Source organism: Rhinichthys klamathensis, unplaced genomic scaffold, assembly GCF_029890125.1.
Source record: "Rhinichthys klamathensis goyatoka isolate OS25496 unplaced genomic scaffold, OSU_Roscu_1.1 h1tg001276l_1, whole genome shotgun sequence".
In the NCBI taxonomy this organism is placed as follows: Eukaryota; Metazoa; Chordata; class Actinopteri; order Cypriniformes; family Leuciscidae; genus Rhinichthys; species Rhinichthys klamathensis.
In genome coordinates, this window is record NW_026607410.1 from 22194 (window position 1) to 37500 (window position 15307).

Genomic DNA, 15307 nt, shown 5'->3' on the forward strand with positions numbered 1-15307 from the left:
ATAAAATATAGTAGTAAATGGGCTCATGGATCTTATTCAAATGAATACAGTGACTAAGCTGCTGACGTCACCTCTCCTCTCCACCCGCTTTAAAAAGCTGCTCTCGCTGTCAATCAACGCCAGGCCACGCCCACGCAAGTACTTTCTTCCTGTCAATCATCAAGGCCACGCCCCACACAAGTACGTTCTTCCTGTCAATCAACACCAGGCCACGCCCCTCCCGTGCCTCTTACACAAACAGCAGCAGCTCGAGAGAGAGTAAATAGAGAAAAGATGGCGGAGTTCATTCAGCTCAACAAACCCACTGAACCGAAACCAGCGTCCCAGAACCGGGAGCACCATCATCATCCTCCACCGGCCAAGAAAATCCGACAAGAGGAGAAAATATTTAAAGCCAAGAAGATGAACGGAGGCACGGAGCAGCAGAATTACAGCAGCAAACCGAAAAACAAGAAAACCAAAACAGAGAAAGACAGAGACCGAGAGAAAGAAAAAGGCAAAGAGAGAGAAAAAGAGAGGAAGAAACACAAACTGGCGGCTGAAAATCACCTCAGTGTGAAGAAGGAAAACGGAGAGCTGAAGTTGTCGCAGAAAGGTATCGACAGCCGCTTCGTTCGGGCGCTGTTTGTGGCTAATAACGGGCCGTTGGTTCGCTATATGTGATCTGTGCGAGTGTGTGTGTATGTGTGTGTGTGTTTCTGATGTTTATTGTGCCTCTGTCAGCGCGTGTGTGTTTATTTGTGTGTCGAACACATCCGACAGCGCTAGTTAGCTTAGCATCGGCGCGCGACCCGAGCGGTGACGGAGCGCGTGCAGCTGCAATGTGACCCGCCGCAGAACGAGCTTATTAAACCATAATAGCGTTATAATATCCGCTGTGTTAATAATGTCTGAGAGAATCACTCACACTCACGGACTTCGCCGAACATAATCGGAAACATATGATAATATCCAAATATCAACTCAATCTATAGAACGTTAGAATAATTACCTGTAGTAATAAACACCGTAAACTGCTGTCATTCCTGAAGTATCTGTTCAGACACCAAACCGAACGATCACGATTCTTACATCTCCTGGTTTTGGAGATGGTCTCCTGGTCATTACCACCTCGGACGTGTTATTAAGCTGATCTGGAACAGTATTTGTGACAGGGATGTTCTGTTACTTTGTAATAAATATCATGTTCAACTTCACTCTTACATGCATGTTGTGCTGCAGTTGTGTTCGTGTCAGGCCTGTTACACACACGATCAGCACTAATAAAGCTATAACCCATCTGTGATGAACAGCACATCCAGTCTGTCCTGCACAGAGTTGAGAACGAGTTGCTCACACTAACTCATTACAGTTCAGTTTTATGTTATTGACAAAGGCAGTAAATGGGTTGTAAAGCTCCTCAGAAGAAGCTGTATTTCTTCAATGAAACACTTGGTCTGAGATCATTTACAGGAACAGTTCTGTCCTGATTTACTCGCTCTCGTGTCCCAAACCTGTGCGACTCTTTTTTCATCAGTGGAACACTAAAGAAGATATTCTAAACAGAAAGTTTGTCCACATGATTAAAGTCAATGAGATGCAATGTTTTGGACACCAAAAAAAGTTGAAATGTTCTTCAAAATATCTGTAGTGTTCCGCAGAAGAAAGGCATAAGGTTTGGAGCAAAATGAGGTTAAGAAAAATATGACAGATTGAACACTTTAGGTTGAACTTTCTCTGTGTCTTTTTTTGTGTGCTGTACAATCATGTTTTTTTTCTTCACAATTTGTGCAGTTTGTCTTTATGGCAACATTATCTGACCCTGACATTTATCCTCAAGATTGTGATCTGGTTAAAACTGACCAGGAGAATAAAAAAATAAGAAATTATCTTGTGCAAGTTGAAGGACTGTTCATACTTTATTTCTAAGACAGTTTATCCAGGTATATGGACATCTCGTAGAGAAGCTGGAACTCTGTTGAGGAGTTGTGTGTTTGGGTTAGGGTTAGACTAATAACTGGAGGTTAGATCGTGAACCCGGTGTCTTCGAGCCGAACCTGACAAACCTTCGACATCAGTGAATGCTTTAACCTCGCGTGTGTTTCTTTCTCCTCCAGAACACACCATTAAAGACAAAGAGAAACCGAAAGACAGAGACCGTGAGAAAAAGAGGGAGCGAGAGAAGGACAGAGAAAAAGAGCAGGAGCGAGAGATGAAGGAGAAAAGAAAACACAAGCTGATGACGGAGATGAAGAGAGAGAATGGAGAGGTGAAGATCCTGCAGAAAGGTGAGACATTTGTTATTCGTAATTCACAGACGCCATCAAACACCCGCACCTGAACGTCTGTGACCTTTCACCTTTGACCTGGGCTGCAGGGTTAGGGGTTCCTATAAACAACAGAGTCGAGTCACATTTATTTATACAGCGCTTTTTACAACAGAGTGTTTCACAGCAGCTTTACAGAGATAACAGGAGAATAATCCAGCAAAGTTTGTTTCTAGAAGAGAATAGCGTCAGAGTCCAGCTTAAGGAAGTTCAGTGATGCTTCATTTTATTGTATAAAAGTTTTTTTTTATTTCGACTAAGACACATTATGATGACTAAAAAAAGGACCAGCGTTTTTTATTCTGTTCCGTTTGATCCCTGAAAGAAAGAACCGAGTGTGAAGCTTTTCTATCGGCAGCAGGTTCTGCTTTCTTTGTCCTTTTACGCCTGAATGCTAATCTCAGGTGTTTCCGAAGCGATGGCCATGTCATCATCATTCCTGTGACCGTGTGACCGGAGCGCGGCCTCATCGAGGGCCGCCGCTTTAGACTAGCCATGTGACGCCGTCATGCAAGCGAGGAAAACACCTCACGGACTTTATTGCTTATTTAAGAAATGGTATTCTAAAACATTCAGGTGTCACAAAAATATTATTATTAAAATGTGTGCAAATGTGAATAAAAGGTGTAACAACAATTTTACATCAGACTCGGTCAGTGAATCGTTCAGAGTTCATAATGACTCACTGAACCACGACTCGTTTGGTCATGTCTGATTCGAAATAAAGTGGGAAATGTGTATCTATACCTCACTGATCTTGTTTTTATGACGTTGTGTAAAGATTCATAACTGCTGTTTGTTATTGTAATCATGAGTAAAAATTATATTCTAAATAATATTATTTGGTTATTGTTTAGCAAATGAGATCCACTTGTAAGATTGAATCAACTGTGAGTGACATGTGAACCATAATCTTGATTTAATTGTTGTTTTTCAAGCAGTCAGAAATATTCTCTCACAACAGACATATACATATATATATGTATGGCATAAAGGCAGTCAAGACCACTAGAGTAATAGATTAAATTTAGAACTCATTTATACTAAATTAGAAAAATGCTTGTGTATGTTACTTGCACCGTCATAGTCTAAGTACTGAACCTTCGTTACAGCACAGCGGTGAGTGTTGTTAAAAGCTCAAGTAAGAAGATATGAACTTAATGTTTTAACTAATTATTTGCTGTAATCATGACATTGAAATGAGGTAATAGTTGATCATATGGAGGAGACGGACAAACACCAGCAGCATCAAGAGCCCATGTCTGCAGTTACTGCTGTGTGCCGGATAGATGTGGCTTTGGCAGTGGACAGTTTGGGTTTAGTGTTTTTGTCACATCAACTCTCTGTACCTGTGCCTCATTTATGTTAGCCGCTAAACTCTCTGTACCTGTGCCGAGGGATTGAACCGGGGATTGAACCACCAACCTTCCGGTTTGTAGACAACCCACATGAACCACTGAGCCACTGCCGCCCCGATTTATGTCAGCCGCTAAACTCTCACCTGTCACACATCAGATCGGTTAACACACTACACGATAGTTTATGCATAACTGATGACTAAATGACCTAATTGCATTACATTATTTAAAGAAAGTAGTGCGTTGGATACATTTCAATTGTTTTTGCATCCCTGATTTAAGGTGTTTTATTAACATGGCAAATATTTTTGACGTTTATTAATATTAGGCATGAGACGCTATCAAGTTTTCATGTTCGATAATTGCTGAAGCTTTTATCATCTTTTATCAGCTCTGTTATTTGTTGGGGGTGAATTATTTTTTTGTTTTGTTCTGAGGATGTTTGTGAAGTTAATCCCCTTTCTCCTGTGCTGTAGGTGACGGAGAGAAGCCGAAGATTAACTCCGCTGAGGACTTGCTGATGAAAAAGGTCAAGAAGAAAAAGAAAAAGAAACATAAAGAAGGTGAAAAGCGAAAGCGGCCCAAGATGTACTGCAAGTCCAGCCAGACGGTTAGTCCTGAGTCCGAGTTCCAGCCTCCGGCTCCGGTCCAGCAGAGCGTCTCTGTGAGCTCCTGTAGCCCGACGACACCGGAGAGCAGAGGCACACCGAGCCTGAAGAACATCTGCACTCAGAGTCTGAGCGCTACAGACGGCCCGGAGAAGCCCGCCACACTGCCCGGGCTGGACCGGCTGGAGTTCGGCTGTCTGGTCCATGTGGAGAACCAGCCCAACGGAGGAGCCCTGGTTCTGCACGCCTACAGCAAGGAGCTCTCGGTCCTGACGCCCGTGGAGATGCAGAGGTTCGCGCAGGAGTTCGTCACCCTGTCGTTTAGCGAGGACCAGGACGGCTCTGCCAACTACGTGATGGGCGTGATCCACGGGGCCGCCTCGTATCTCCCAGACTTCCTCGAGTACTTCTCCTGCAAGTTCCCCAACTCGCCCGTCAAAATGGAAATCCTGGGGAAGAAGGACATCGAGACGACTACCATGGCAAACTTTCACACCCAGGTTAGTAGATAGGCGGGACAGGTTGTGTTTGTAGGGTTAGCTGGAGCTGCAGCAGAGAAGCGACACAGGAGACCAAACATCCTCTCTAATGACCGATCAGGGACCTCGTGGATAAAGGCCATGTGCCAAACTGGAATTGTGGTGTGCTTACATGCTCTATCAAGATGTAATCTACACAAGGTTTTATACCCGAGGCTCTAGTGTTGACAAAAGTACAGACTCCGGTACCAAGGCGATACTGAAATTAAAAAAATGTGAGGCTTTGAGCGCTATTGAGCGGAGTCAAACGCCTCTGATTGGCCATTGTGTTACGAGCTCATCGGACATGTCTGTGATTGGCTACAATGATCAGCGCACGGGAGCGTTTGAAAGCAGGTCCGATCCGCTGATATACGCCTGCTTTCGAACGCTCGTGTGTGTCTGTGCAAGCGCTCAAAACCTCAATTTTTTTTACATTTCAGTATCGACTTGGTACCGAAGTTGGCACGTTTGACAACACGAGGCTCCAGATGATCGTGATGTGGAAATGCCATGCAAAAAACTCTGAGATGCAGCACGATTCTTTCTTTAATGATTCTGAATCGATTCTGATGGAAGTCTAATTTTTAATCTCAGCTCCTCGTTGCAATAGCACTTATATGTACATTACAGACCGCCATGTCAAGCTTGGTGCATATTATTAGCATATTAGGGCTGCACGCTATATAGAAAAATTATCGTTATCGCGATAATAGTATATGCGATATCCGTATCGCAGAGAGGTGCGATAAATTACATTTATTTTCTGTGCCAAGCATTTGTGTGTTGCGTGCATGCATAGGTTGTTTATCCAAATTCGACCAATCAAATGGGGCCTTACTATCTTTATACCCGCCTCCCCAGTAGGTGCTATTATGCTATTGGCTAGATCGGGCCCAAAGGGGAACCTAGTGGCTCAGAGCAGAGAGTGGCAAATAAAAACTAATGGCGGGAGTAGAGATAAGTGAGGAAAATGATAACAGCGAAGAACCTGTGCCTAAAAAGAACTGTACGTCTGAAATATGGCAATATTTTGGCTTCGATAGAGAAGGGTCACACATGCAGGTACTGTGTAAGGGGCCGTTCACATATCGCGTCTAAAAACGCCTGGATCGCACCGCTATCTCCGTTCCACAAGCGCTTGCGTCTGTCGTTGCTATGCAACCATGAACTGCGCGGAGCGCTCCATGATGACGAGGAAGTATCAGCAAAGGATTGATTGACTTCTAGCCCTTGTATTAGCTTTACTTTTAGGAATATTTATGGAGATTAGAAATAAAAACCCGCCCTGTACAGCTATGATCAGCTGTTCGGCCGAGCTTTCGATGTGGTTACGGAAAGGCCGAAGCTGATCGTTGGTTTTTGTCACATGACCTGGGGTGAGCTTGCGGCATTCTGAAAAGTTGAGATGTTCTCATCTCGTCGCGTCATAGGCGCGCCTGGATAAATGTGCTTCCATTTTGAGCGTGTTTGCCGCGCGCCTGCGTTTGAAATATCGAATTTGCATGCGCAAAAAACGCGATATGTGAACATAAGTGACGGTGTCACTAAGTCGTGCGGAACCATTGTGGCCACGTCGAGAGGAAACTAATCTCCACAGTCCTCTGGAACGCAACCTCAGGGAGCGAAGACTTCAAAAAGTGTAAGCCCACTTCTACCACTGCTAACGAAATGCCAAGTAAAAATAACAGTCTCACAGACAACCATTAATCAAAGTGCAAGTGTAACTCCTTCTGAAAAAACTGAGATATTCTTCTGAAGATCAGAAGAATAACTTTTAGCCTACCTGTTTATTTTAGTATGATCATTACATTTATAAATTATGTTTTTAAAAAGCTTAATAAAAATAGCTTTTCTCTTGGGAAATGTTATATCGCAAGAAATATCGTTATCGCAATACTCAACAACAATATCGCATATTTGTCCAGTATCGTGCAGCCCTACTGAATATTACATCCAAAAATAGCTTGTATGATTGAGAAAACACAGTCAGAATAGATGTGTGCATTAGTGTGATTGGGGCCTGTTATATCTATATCTATATGTTGGTCTGGAAGACTCTTACACCATGTCTACACCTGAGGCTTCGAACTGCAACCGCTTAAGGCCGGAGACACACTGGCTGCGTGGCGTGTCCGTTTTTATTTCGGCTCCCATGTTAACAGGTTAGAGCTTGCACACTGCCTGCGTGACACGCGCGTCTCAGGCGCGGAAAACACGTGCATGCTAGAAATAGAACCGACGCCTATTTTTCACGCGACACGCAAGCGTGTTGGAAGCGTTTGCAGGCAAAATAGTATAGGAAAAGATGTTTATATGTCATTTTGTACACGAATACATATTAATAAATTACATTTTGATGTTTGAAAATCTAGGATTTGACATAAATTCAGATATAAATGTCTTTTTTTTTAATCCCATTATTTTTGCCTATATAATTTCATGTCATTTTATTTTTCAAACAGTCGAGTCCTGGTGTCCACTACAGAGGTCATAGCATATGAATAAAATATAGCCTATATATATATTCATTTGTTTCTAATGATCTTAACAATGTGATTACATGAAAAAAAATCAAAAAATTCTTTGAAAAAAACTTTCTGGGCCTCAGGAGGATATAAAGTTAGGATAGGCTACAATAACATCGTAGTGTGTCTTCTGAGTGACGGTCCAACATCAGGTAGGCTAAATATAGGCTCTTTAAAGCTACACAAAATTTGTAAATGTTATTGAAATAAACAGACAGCCGCATGTTTCCCTATTTTTCGGATTTTGGAAGATGCGTGATAAAAGTTGAAATTGTTGTCGTAAAGGCAAGAGCAACAGTAATCCAAATGTAGACTGGTCTGTCGGCGCCCTCCCTCTATGTCACATATAGCGAATATGTATTGGTGTACGCCACACAGCGCCGCGTCAGACACGCTTCTGGTGTGCAAAGACACAGAAAAGGCGACGCAGCCGACACGCAGCAGAAACGCCACGCTCACGCCACGCAGCCAGTGTGTCTCCGGCCTAAGAGTGTCTAAGCTGAACACATCCATGTGTCCTGTTATCAGGTGTCAGGGCTCCAGACTAACTTTTTTCACCTCCGTCCTGAAACCGTCCTGATAAACCATTTGAACCGTCCTAAACTAAGTCAACCGTCCCAAAATAAAAATGTTGTTTTTGTACTTTATTATCATCTATAGTTGTTAGTTGTTAGTCACATAATAAAAACACCATTAAAGTGTTTATGATTTATATTATATTTAGTTAGCTGCATTCAAAGTAGTTATCTGTAAATAGGTTAAAAAAAAAGATTAAATAAAAAATAAAAGGAGTTAAATGCTTTTTTGTATTCATGCAGAACAAATTTTTTTTTTTTTTTACATGGTTGGATTAAACAATAACAAATAAATACTGGTGACTACATCTCAAAGTGGTAATGTGTCAGATCATCTGGAAATGTGTTATTAAGGGAAAGGGCTTTAAAAAGTGTAATATGACTTCTCTAGAACACAGAATTAGGGGGAAAATCTGTGTCTCAGTCTTTGTCCTGACTGGGGTCTTTGTGCCGGAGAAAACATTAACATGTTAATATGAATGATTTTAAAGTTTGAACATGCAATACAGAAACTACTGTGACTTAAAAAATATCTTAAAATTAAATAAAACCACTTTTCCTAGAATAGAACAGTCTTCTTTCCAATTAATGATATATGCATTGTTTTTAACTTGCATACATCATTCTTTATTTTTTCAAGCAGCAGACATTTATTTGTATGAATTAAATATAATGAATCCTTATTAAAGCTATTAACGAGCAGTGAATGCTTTTCTCTTTTTCTTTTGTTGCTTGATCAATATTAAGGACACAGACCGCATTAGGTTTATTACCCACTGTCACTTTAAGACGTCGGATCATGTCCAATGACATGCGGATCCAAATCCACTGATGCACATCCGATACACTCACAACTGTTTAAGACATAACCGACATAGTTTAAGTTAAAACTCTCCAAAACGGACATTTAGACATAATGTTGTGTGTTTTTTGCCCATTCAGACACGAAAGAGAGCTCAGGTCAGTCCTCGCGCGCTGTATTGTGTCTACGGCTGGACGCTTCGGTCGTGTGTGTGCGCACAGAAAACCGCACCGAATAGAGCTTTTCTCTGCGTCGTCACTCTTATTCAGATATATGTGCGCTAGAGGTTGAACTGACTAGTCGACCTTGATGCAATGCCGTGACGCTTTAAGCTTGACGTCGACTAGTCGCGTTGATCATGTGACACTATTATTGCGCTAATTTTGATACCAAGAACGTGGCCGCCTTGCAGACGACAGCAGATGAAGAGCCCAGAGGGTCACTGCAGCAAGAAAGCAGCAGTGGTACATCAAGTGTGTGGAAATACGTCACAAACTTAACACTAGATATTGTTGAATACGAAAGTAAAAGCATGACGCACGCTCATTGTGTTTTACCGGGAAATGAGAGTTCAGTCTCTTTATTAAAATCATTAAAACTTTTTTTTTTCATATATTTATTTAAACATATTAATGATTTATCTCTAATTCCCCCGCAATTAATTGGAATATTATTTTGTATTACTTGGATCTGCCCATCACTAATGTGCAGATGTGAATTTATAGCTTTTTTTCTTTTCATCCTAAATGATGAACCTGGCCACTTCATGTGTTTCTGTGAACTGATAGCTGTCCGATCGTGAAGAGACCAGGTGTAAATGCCCTCCGAAACGCACTTGAGAAGGGTTTAAATCCGCTCGCTCACACCGCTTCAGGAGGAGGTCTGGGCCGCCCGCATTCCTGACCAAACTGGACAAGTGTAAATGCATCTGGTTGTTGAAACCACATATGCAAATTGGACTCCTCCCAACAATGCTGAAAATAAACGTGTGAGAACGTGTTATAGGCTATATGTCATGTTATAGTCATTATATGACGAAACCATGGCAACACGCATCACCGCAAATGAGCAGCTGAGCATCGTTCATCAAGCCAACGCGCAAACTATCGCAAATCAAAGTGAAAGTGAGTCGCAGACGCTTAACACACAACCATCTTCGTTAAAAGTAAAGCAACAAAATGTTCTTGGGCTGTTGCCGCTCTCTCTTATTGCTGTCTTTGATTTTGAAGTTAAGTTAGCTGATGATCTATAAAATGCAGCTCGAACTGTTGCTTTCGGTGACGTGAACTCCATTAAATCTGCATGTAGCGCGGGGTTTGAAGATCGGATTTATATCCGTTTAGCAAAAACACATTTATGTGACCAGGTGTAAAAGGAATCGTTTTGATAAATCAGATCGCTATCCGCTCTGAGAAAGCGCATGAAGTGGCCAGGTGTAAACCGCCCCATTATGAGCCGTCTGTCAGCATCTGCATCATTTTCTGCTAATAAATTGCAAATTGTGGCATGTTGCAAAGCAGTCCCATCTCTTGTGTTTTTATGAATGACGTCAGCGACTAGTCGACGTCGACTCGACTTTGATGTCATAACAGTCGACTTCAAAAAATCTAAAGTCATTCAACCCCTAGTGTGCGCTCTGCTCATTCTCCCAGACGTTTACATTTTTAATGTTTAATGAGACATGCAGTGCGTGCTAACTCGTATGCCGCTGGGTAGGCAGGGAACTACACTAACCTTTTCCACTGGTGGCACTTGCGCTACTAACTTTTTCAGTTACTGGCACAAAACATGATTTGGTCGCACAAATTATTTATAGTAAGCCGCTCTCTGGATAATAATGAACAATAATGAAACTGTACTGCATTAGGGGTGGAACGGTACACAGAAGTCACGGTTGGGTTCATACCTCGGTTCAGACGTCACGGTTCGGTATGATTTCGGTACAAAGGAGGGAAAAGCAAAACAAAAATGCAGAAGGCATTTTTATAAATGTCTTAAGCCTTGTATTTTTATGTTGTATAAGTTTTATTAATAAAGGCATAGAACCAGTTTATTTGTAGTGCACTGACAATAGTTTTATATAATTAGTTTATTAATTAAGTTAATAAAAAGACAAAATGACCTTGATATATGTTTGGTAATTGTACCTGAATGAATTTAAAATTAATTTGCTATATTTCAGATCAATATATATTGTTTTCCTTAATTTTAATTAACCCTAACTTTATTCTCATCTGAATTATAAATAAATGATTTCCGTATAAAATAATTACCATTAAAAACACATTTGATTTTCTTTTTTAATCAATGTAGAATGTGTAACTGAAAAATAAACAGATTAGTGCTCCGACTCCGAGGACAAGAAATGAAAACCAATGCGATATGATGAATCTCCAAAAGATGGAATACACAGACTGTTTTTAAATGGGGTTGGATAAATATGTTTTGCTTTTAAAACGGTGTGTGTGTGTGTGTGTGTGTGTGTGTGGTTGGGTTACAGTTTGACAAGAGTTTAGAGTGTGACAAAAGCACAATGTTGTGTTTTATTGCGAGTGTACATAAATATAAGTAAACACTTTGCAGTTTGAATCATGTCCTGTATGAACAAAATGACGCAGTATGTTTTTATGTTTCCACTGTTCGATCGCGCCCGCGCCTCTCTCTCTCACACACACACAGAGTTCGATCGCGCCCGCGTCTCTCTCTCACACACACACAGAGTTCGATCGCGCCCGCGTCTCTCTCTCACACACACACAGAGTTCGATCGCGCCCGCGCCTCTCTCTCTCACACACACACAGAGTTCGATCGCGCCCGCGTCTCTCTCTCACACACACACAGAGTTCGATCGCGCCCGCGCCTCTCTCTCTCACACACACACAGAGTTCGATCGCGCCCGCGCCTCTCTCTCACACACACACAGAGTTCGATCGCGCCCGCGCCTCTCTCTCTCACACACACACAGAGTTCGATCGCGCCCGCGTCTCTCTCTCACACACACACAGAGTTCGATCGCGCCCGCGCCTCTCTCTCTCACACACACACAGAGTTCGATCGCGCCCGCGCCTCTCTCTCTCACACACACAGAGTTCGATCGCGCCCGCGCCTCTCTCTCTCACACACACACAGAGTTCGATCGCGCCTCTCTCTCTCACACACACACAGAGTTCGATCGCGCCCGCGTCTCTCTCTCACACACACACAGTTCGATCGCGCCCGCGTCTCTCTCTCACACACACACAGAGTTCGATCGCGCCCACGCCTCTCTCTCTCACACACACACAGAGTTCGATCGCGCCCGCGTCTCTCTCACACACACACAGAGTTCGATCGCGCCCGCGTCTCTCTCTCACACACACACAGAGTTCGATCGCGCCCGCGTCTCTCTCACACACACACAGAGTTCGATCGCGCCCGCGTCTCTCTCACACACACACAGAGTTCGATCGCGCCCGCGTCTCTCTCTCACACACACACAGAGTTCGATCGCGCCCGCGTCTCTCTCTCTCTTGCGGGGCTGAAGCCAACTTGATGTGTTGAATGCTCAGAGCACGTTATAAAAACGTATACTTAAAATAGGCTACACATTTAATAAATGCTCATAGTAAATCGTAGCATATTGCCTAAAACATAAGGTAGGTACAAAAATAGTCAGTGATACATTTGCGACCCTTTAAAAATTAGGGTCGCAATGGCATTTCAAAAGGTCGCATATGCGACCATTTTGGTCGCAGTGTAGTTCCCTGGTAGGTCAGCACGTTACAGTACAAATGTGCGCATCTACCACAAACGCAGGACATCAGTTCTGACTGGATCTCTTCCTAAATCGTCACTATCTAGCATTTTTGTCTATTTTTTATTCATTGAATATCCATTGTTTAACCAGCGCAACATATTTGCCATGTCATTAAGCCATTTGATAGATGTACCGCGGAACAAGTCTCCGGGTGAGTAGCCGGCCAGTGATAGTAACTATAGTAACAGCGTGAGAAGACGCGCTCCGTTGTAGTCAGCGCTTGGTCAGTTAATTTTGCCATTTGGCAGAAGTAAGTTAGCCTAATAGGCTAGTAATAAATGAACACACATACAAAAATGTTTTTCGTCCTGTAGGCGTCCTGGAAAATATTTCTGTTCGCCCTAAACACATTTTCTATCGTCCGCAGGACGCCGTTAGTCTCGAGCCCTGTCAGGTGTAGCGTAACTGTCAGGTGTAGCGTAACCGTCTGTCAGGTGTAGCGTAACCGTCTGTCAGGTGTAGCGTAACCGTCTGTCAGGTGTAGCGTAACCGTCTGTCAGGTGTAGCGTAACCGTCTGTCAGGTGTAGAGTAACCGTCTGTCAGGTGTAGCGTGTCTGTCAAGTGTAGCGTAACCGTCTGTCAAGTGTAGCGTAACCGTCTGTCAGGTGTAGCGTAACCGTCTGTCAGGTGTAGCGTAACCGTCTGTCAGGTGTAGTGTAACTGTCTGTCAGGTGTAGCGTAACCGTCTGTCAGGTGTAGCGTAACCGTTTGTCAGGTGTAGCGTAACTGTCTGTCAGGTGTGGAGTAACTCTGTCAGGTGTGGAGTAACCGTCTGTCAGGTGTAGCGTAACCGTCTGTCAGGTGTAGCGTAACTGTCTGTCAGGTGTAGCGTAACCGTCTGTCAGGTGTAGCGTAACCGTCTGTCAGGTGTAGCGTAACTGTCTGTCAGGTGTAGCGTAACCGTCTGTCAGGTGTAGCGTAACTCTGTCAGGTGTGGAGTAACCGTCTGTCAGGTGTAGCGTAACTCTGTCAGGTGTAGCGTAACTCTCTGTCAGGTGTAGCGTAACCGTCTGTCAGGTGTAGCGTAACCGTCTGTCAGGTGTAGCGTAACTCTGTCAGGTGTGGAGTAAGTCAAGTCAAGTCACATTTATTTATATAGCGCTTTTCACAATACAGATTGCATCAAAGCAGCTTCACAGTGATAACATGAAAGTAGTACAACACAGTTCAATAATATTGTTGAATATTAAATATCCCCAACTAAGCAAGCCAAAAGCAAGGCGACAGTGGCAAGGAACCAAAACTCCATCAGATTGGATGGAGAAAAAAACCTTGGGAGAACCCAGGCTAGTAACCGTCTGTCAGGTGTAGCGTAACCGTCTGTCAGGTGTAGCGTAACTCTCTGTCAGGTGTAGCGTAACTGTCTGTCAGGTGTAGCGTAACCGTCTGTCAGGTGTAGCGTAACCGTCTGTCAGGTGTAGCGTAACCGTCTGTCAGGTGTAGCGTAACTGTCTGTCAGGTGTAGCGTAACCGTCTGTCAGGTGTAGCGTAACCGTCTGTCAGGTGTAGCGTAACTCTGTCAGGTGTGGAGTAACCGTCTGTCAGGTGTAGCGTAACCGTCTGTCAGGTGTAGCGTAACTCTCTGTCAGGTGTAGCGTAACCGTCTGTCAGGTGTAGCGTAACCGTCTGTCAGGTGTAGCGTAACCGTCTGTCAGGTGTAGCGTAACTGTCTGTCAGGTGTAGCGTAACTGTCTGTCAGGTGTAGCGTAACTCTCTGTCAGGTGTAGCGTAACTGTCTGTCAGGTGTAGCGTAACTGTCTGTCAGGTGTAGCGTAACTGTCTGTCAGGTGTAGCGTAACTGTCTGTCAGGTGTAGCGTAACTGTCTGTCAGGTGTAGCGTAACCGTCTGTCAGGTGTAGCGTAACCGTCTGTCAGGTGTAGCGTAACCGTCTGTCAGGTGTAGCGTAACTGTCTGTCAGGTGTAGCGTAACTGTCTGTCAGGTGTAGCGTAACCGTCTGTCAGGTGTAGAGTAACCGTCTGTCAGGTGTAGCGTAACCGTCTGTCAGGTGTAGAGTAACCGTCTGTCAGGTGTAGCGTAACCGTCTGTCAGGTGTAGCGTAACTCTCTGTCAGGTGTAGCGTAACTGTCTGTCAGGTGTAGCGTAACTGTCTGTCAGGTGTAGCGTAACCGTCTGTCAGGTGTAGCGTAACTGTCTGTCAGGTGTAGCGTAACTGTCTGTCAGGTGTAGCGTAACCGTCTGTCAGGTGTAGCGTAACTGTCTGTCAGGTGTAGCGGAACCGTCTGTCAGGTGTAGCGTAACCGTCTGTCAGGTGTAGCGTAACTCTGTCAGGTGTGGAGTAACCGTCTGTCAGGTGTAGCGTAACTCTGTCAGGTGTAGCGTAACGCTCTGTCAGGTGTAGCGTAACCGTCTGTCAGGTGTAGCGTAACTCTGTCAGGTGTAGCGTAACTGTCTGTCAGGTGTAGCGTAACTGTCTGTCAGGTGTAGCGTAACCGTCTGTCAGGTGTAGCGTAACTGTCTGTCAGGTGTAGCGTAACTGTCTGTCAGGTGTAGCGTAACTGTCTGTCAGGTGTAGCGTAACTGTCTGTCAGGTATAGCGTAACTGTCTGTCAGGTGTAGCGTAACCGTCTGTCAGGTGTAGCGTAACTCTGTCAGGTGTGGAGTTACCGTCTGTCAGGTGTAGCGTAACTGTCTGTCAGGTGTAGCGTAACTGTCTGTCAGGTGTAGCGTAACTGTCTGTCAGGTGTAGCGTAACTGTCTGTCAGGTGTAGCGTAACTGTCTGTCAGGTGTAGCGTAACTGTCTGTCAGGTGTAGCGTAACCGTCTGTCAGGTGTAGCGTAACCGTCTGTCAGGT

At 43.9% G+C, this 15307-nt stretch overlaps 1 protein-coding gene across 1 annotated transcript in view; it reads left to right on the plus strand.

Annotated features, from left to right (window-relative positions):
* Positions 1–211: 211 nt before the first annotated feature.
* LOC130079696 (lysine-specific demethylase RSBN1L-like) overlaps positions 212–15307 on the plus strand; it is a gene marked incomplete at its 3' end in the record, with an annotated part of 23895 nt that continues 8799 nt past the window's right edge. The window contains exons 1-3 of the mRNA XM_056245053.1: positions 212–595; positions 2097–2267; positions 4141–4772. Of these exons, the coding sequence (XP_056101028.1) occupies positions 274–595; positions 2097–2267; positions 4141–4772 (1125 nt within the window). The remainder of the gene's footprint in view (positions 596–2096; positions 2268–4140; positions 4773–15307) is intronic.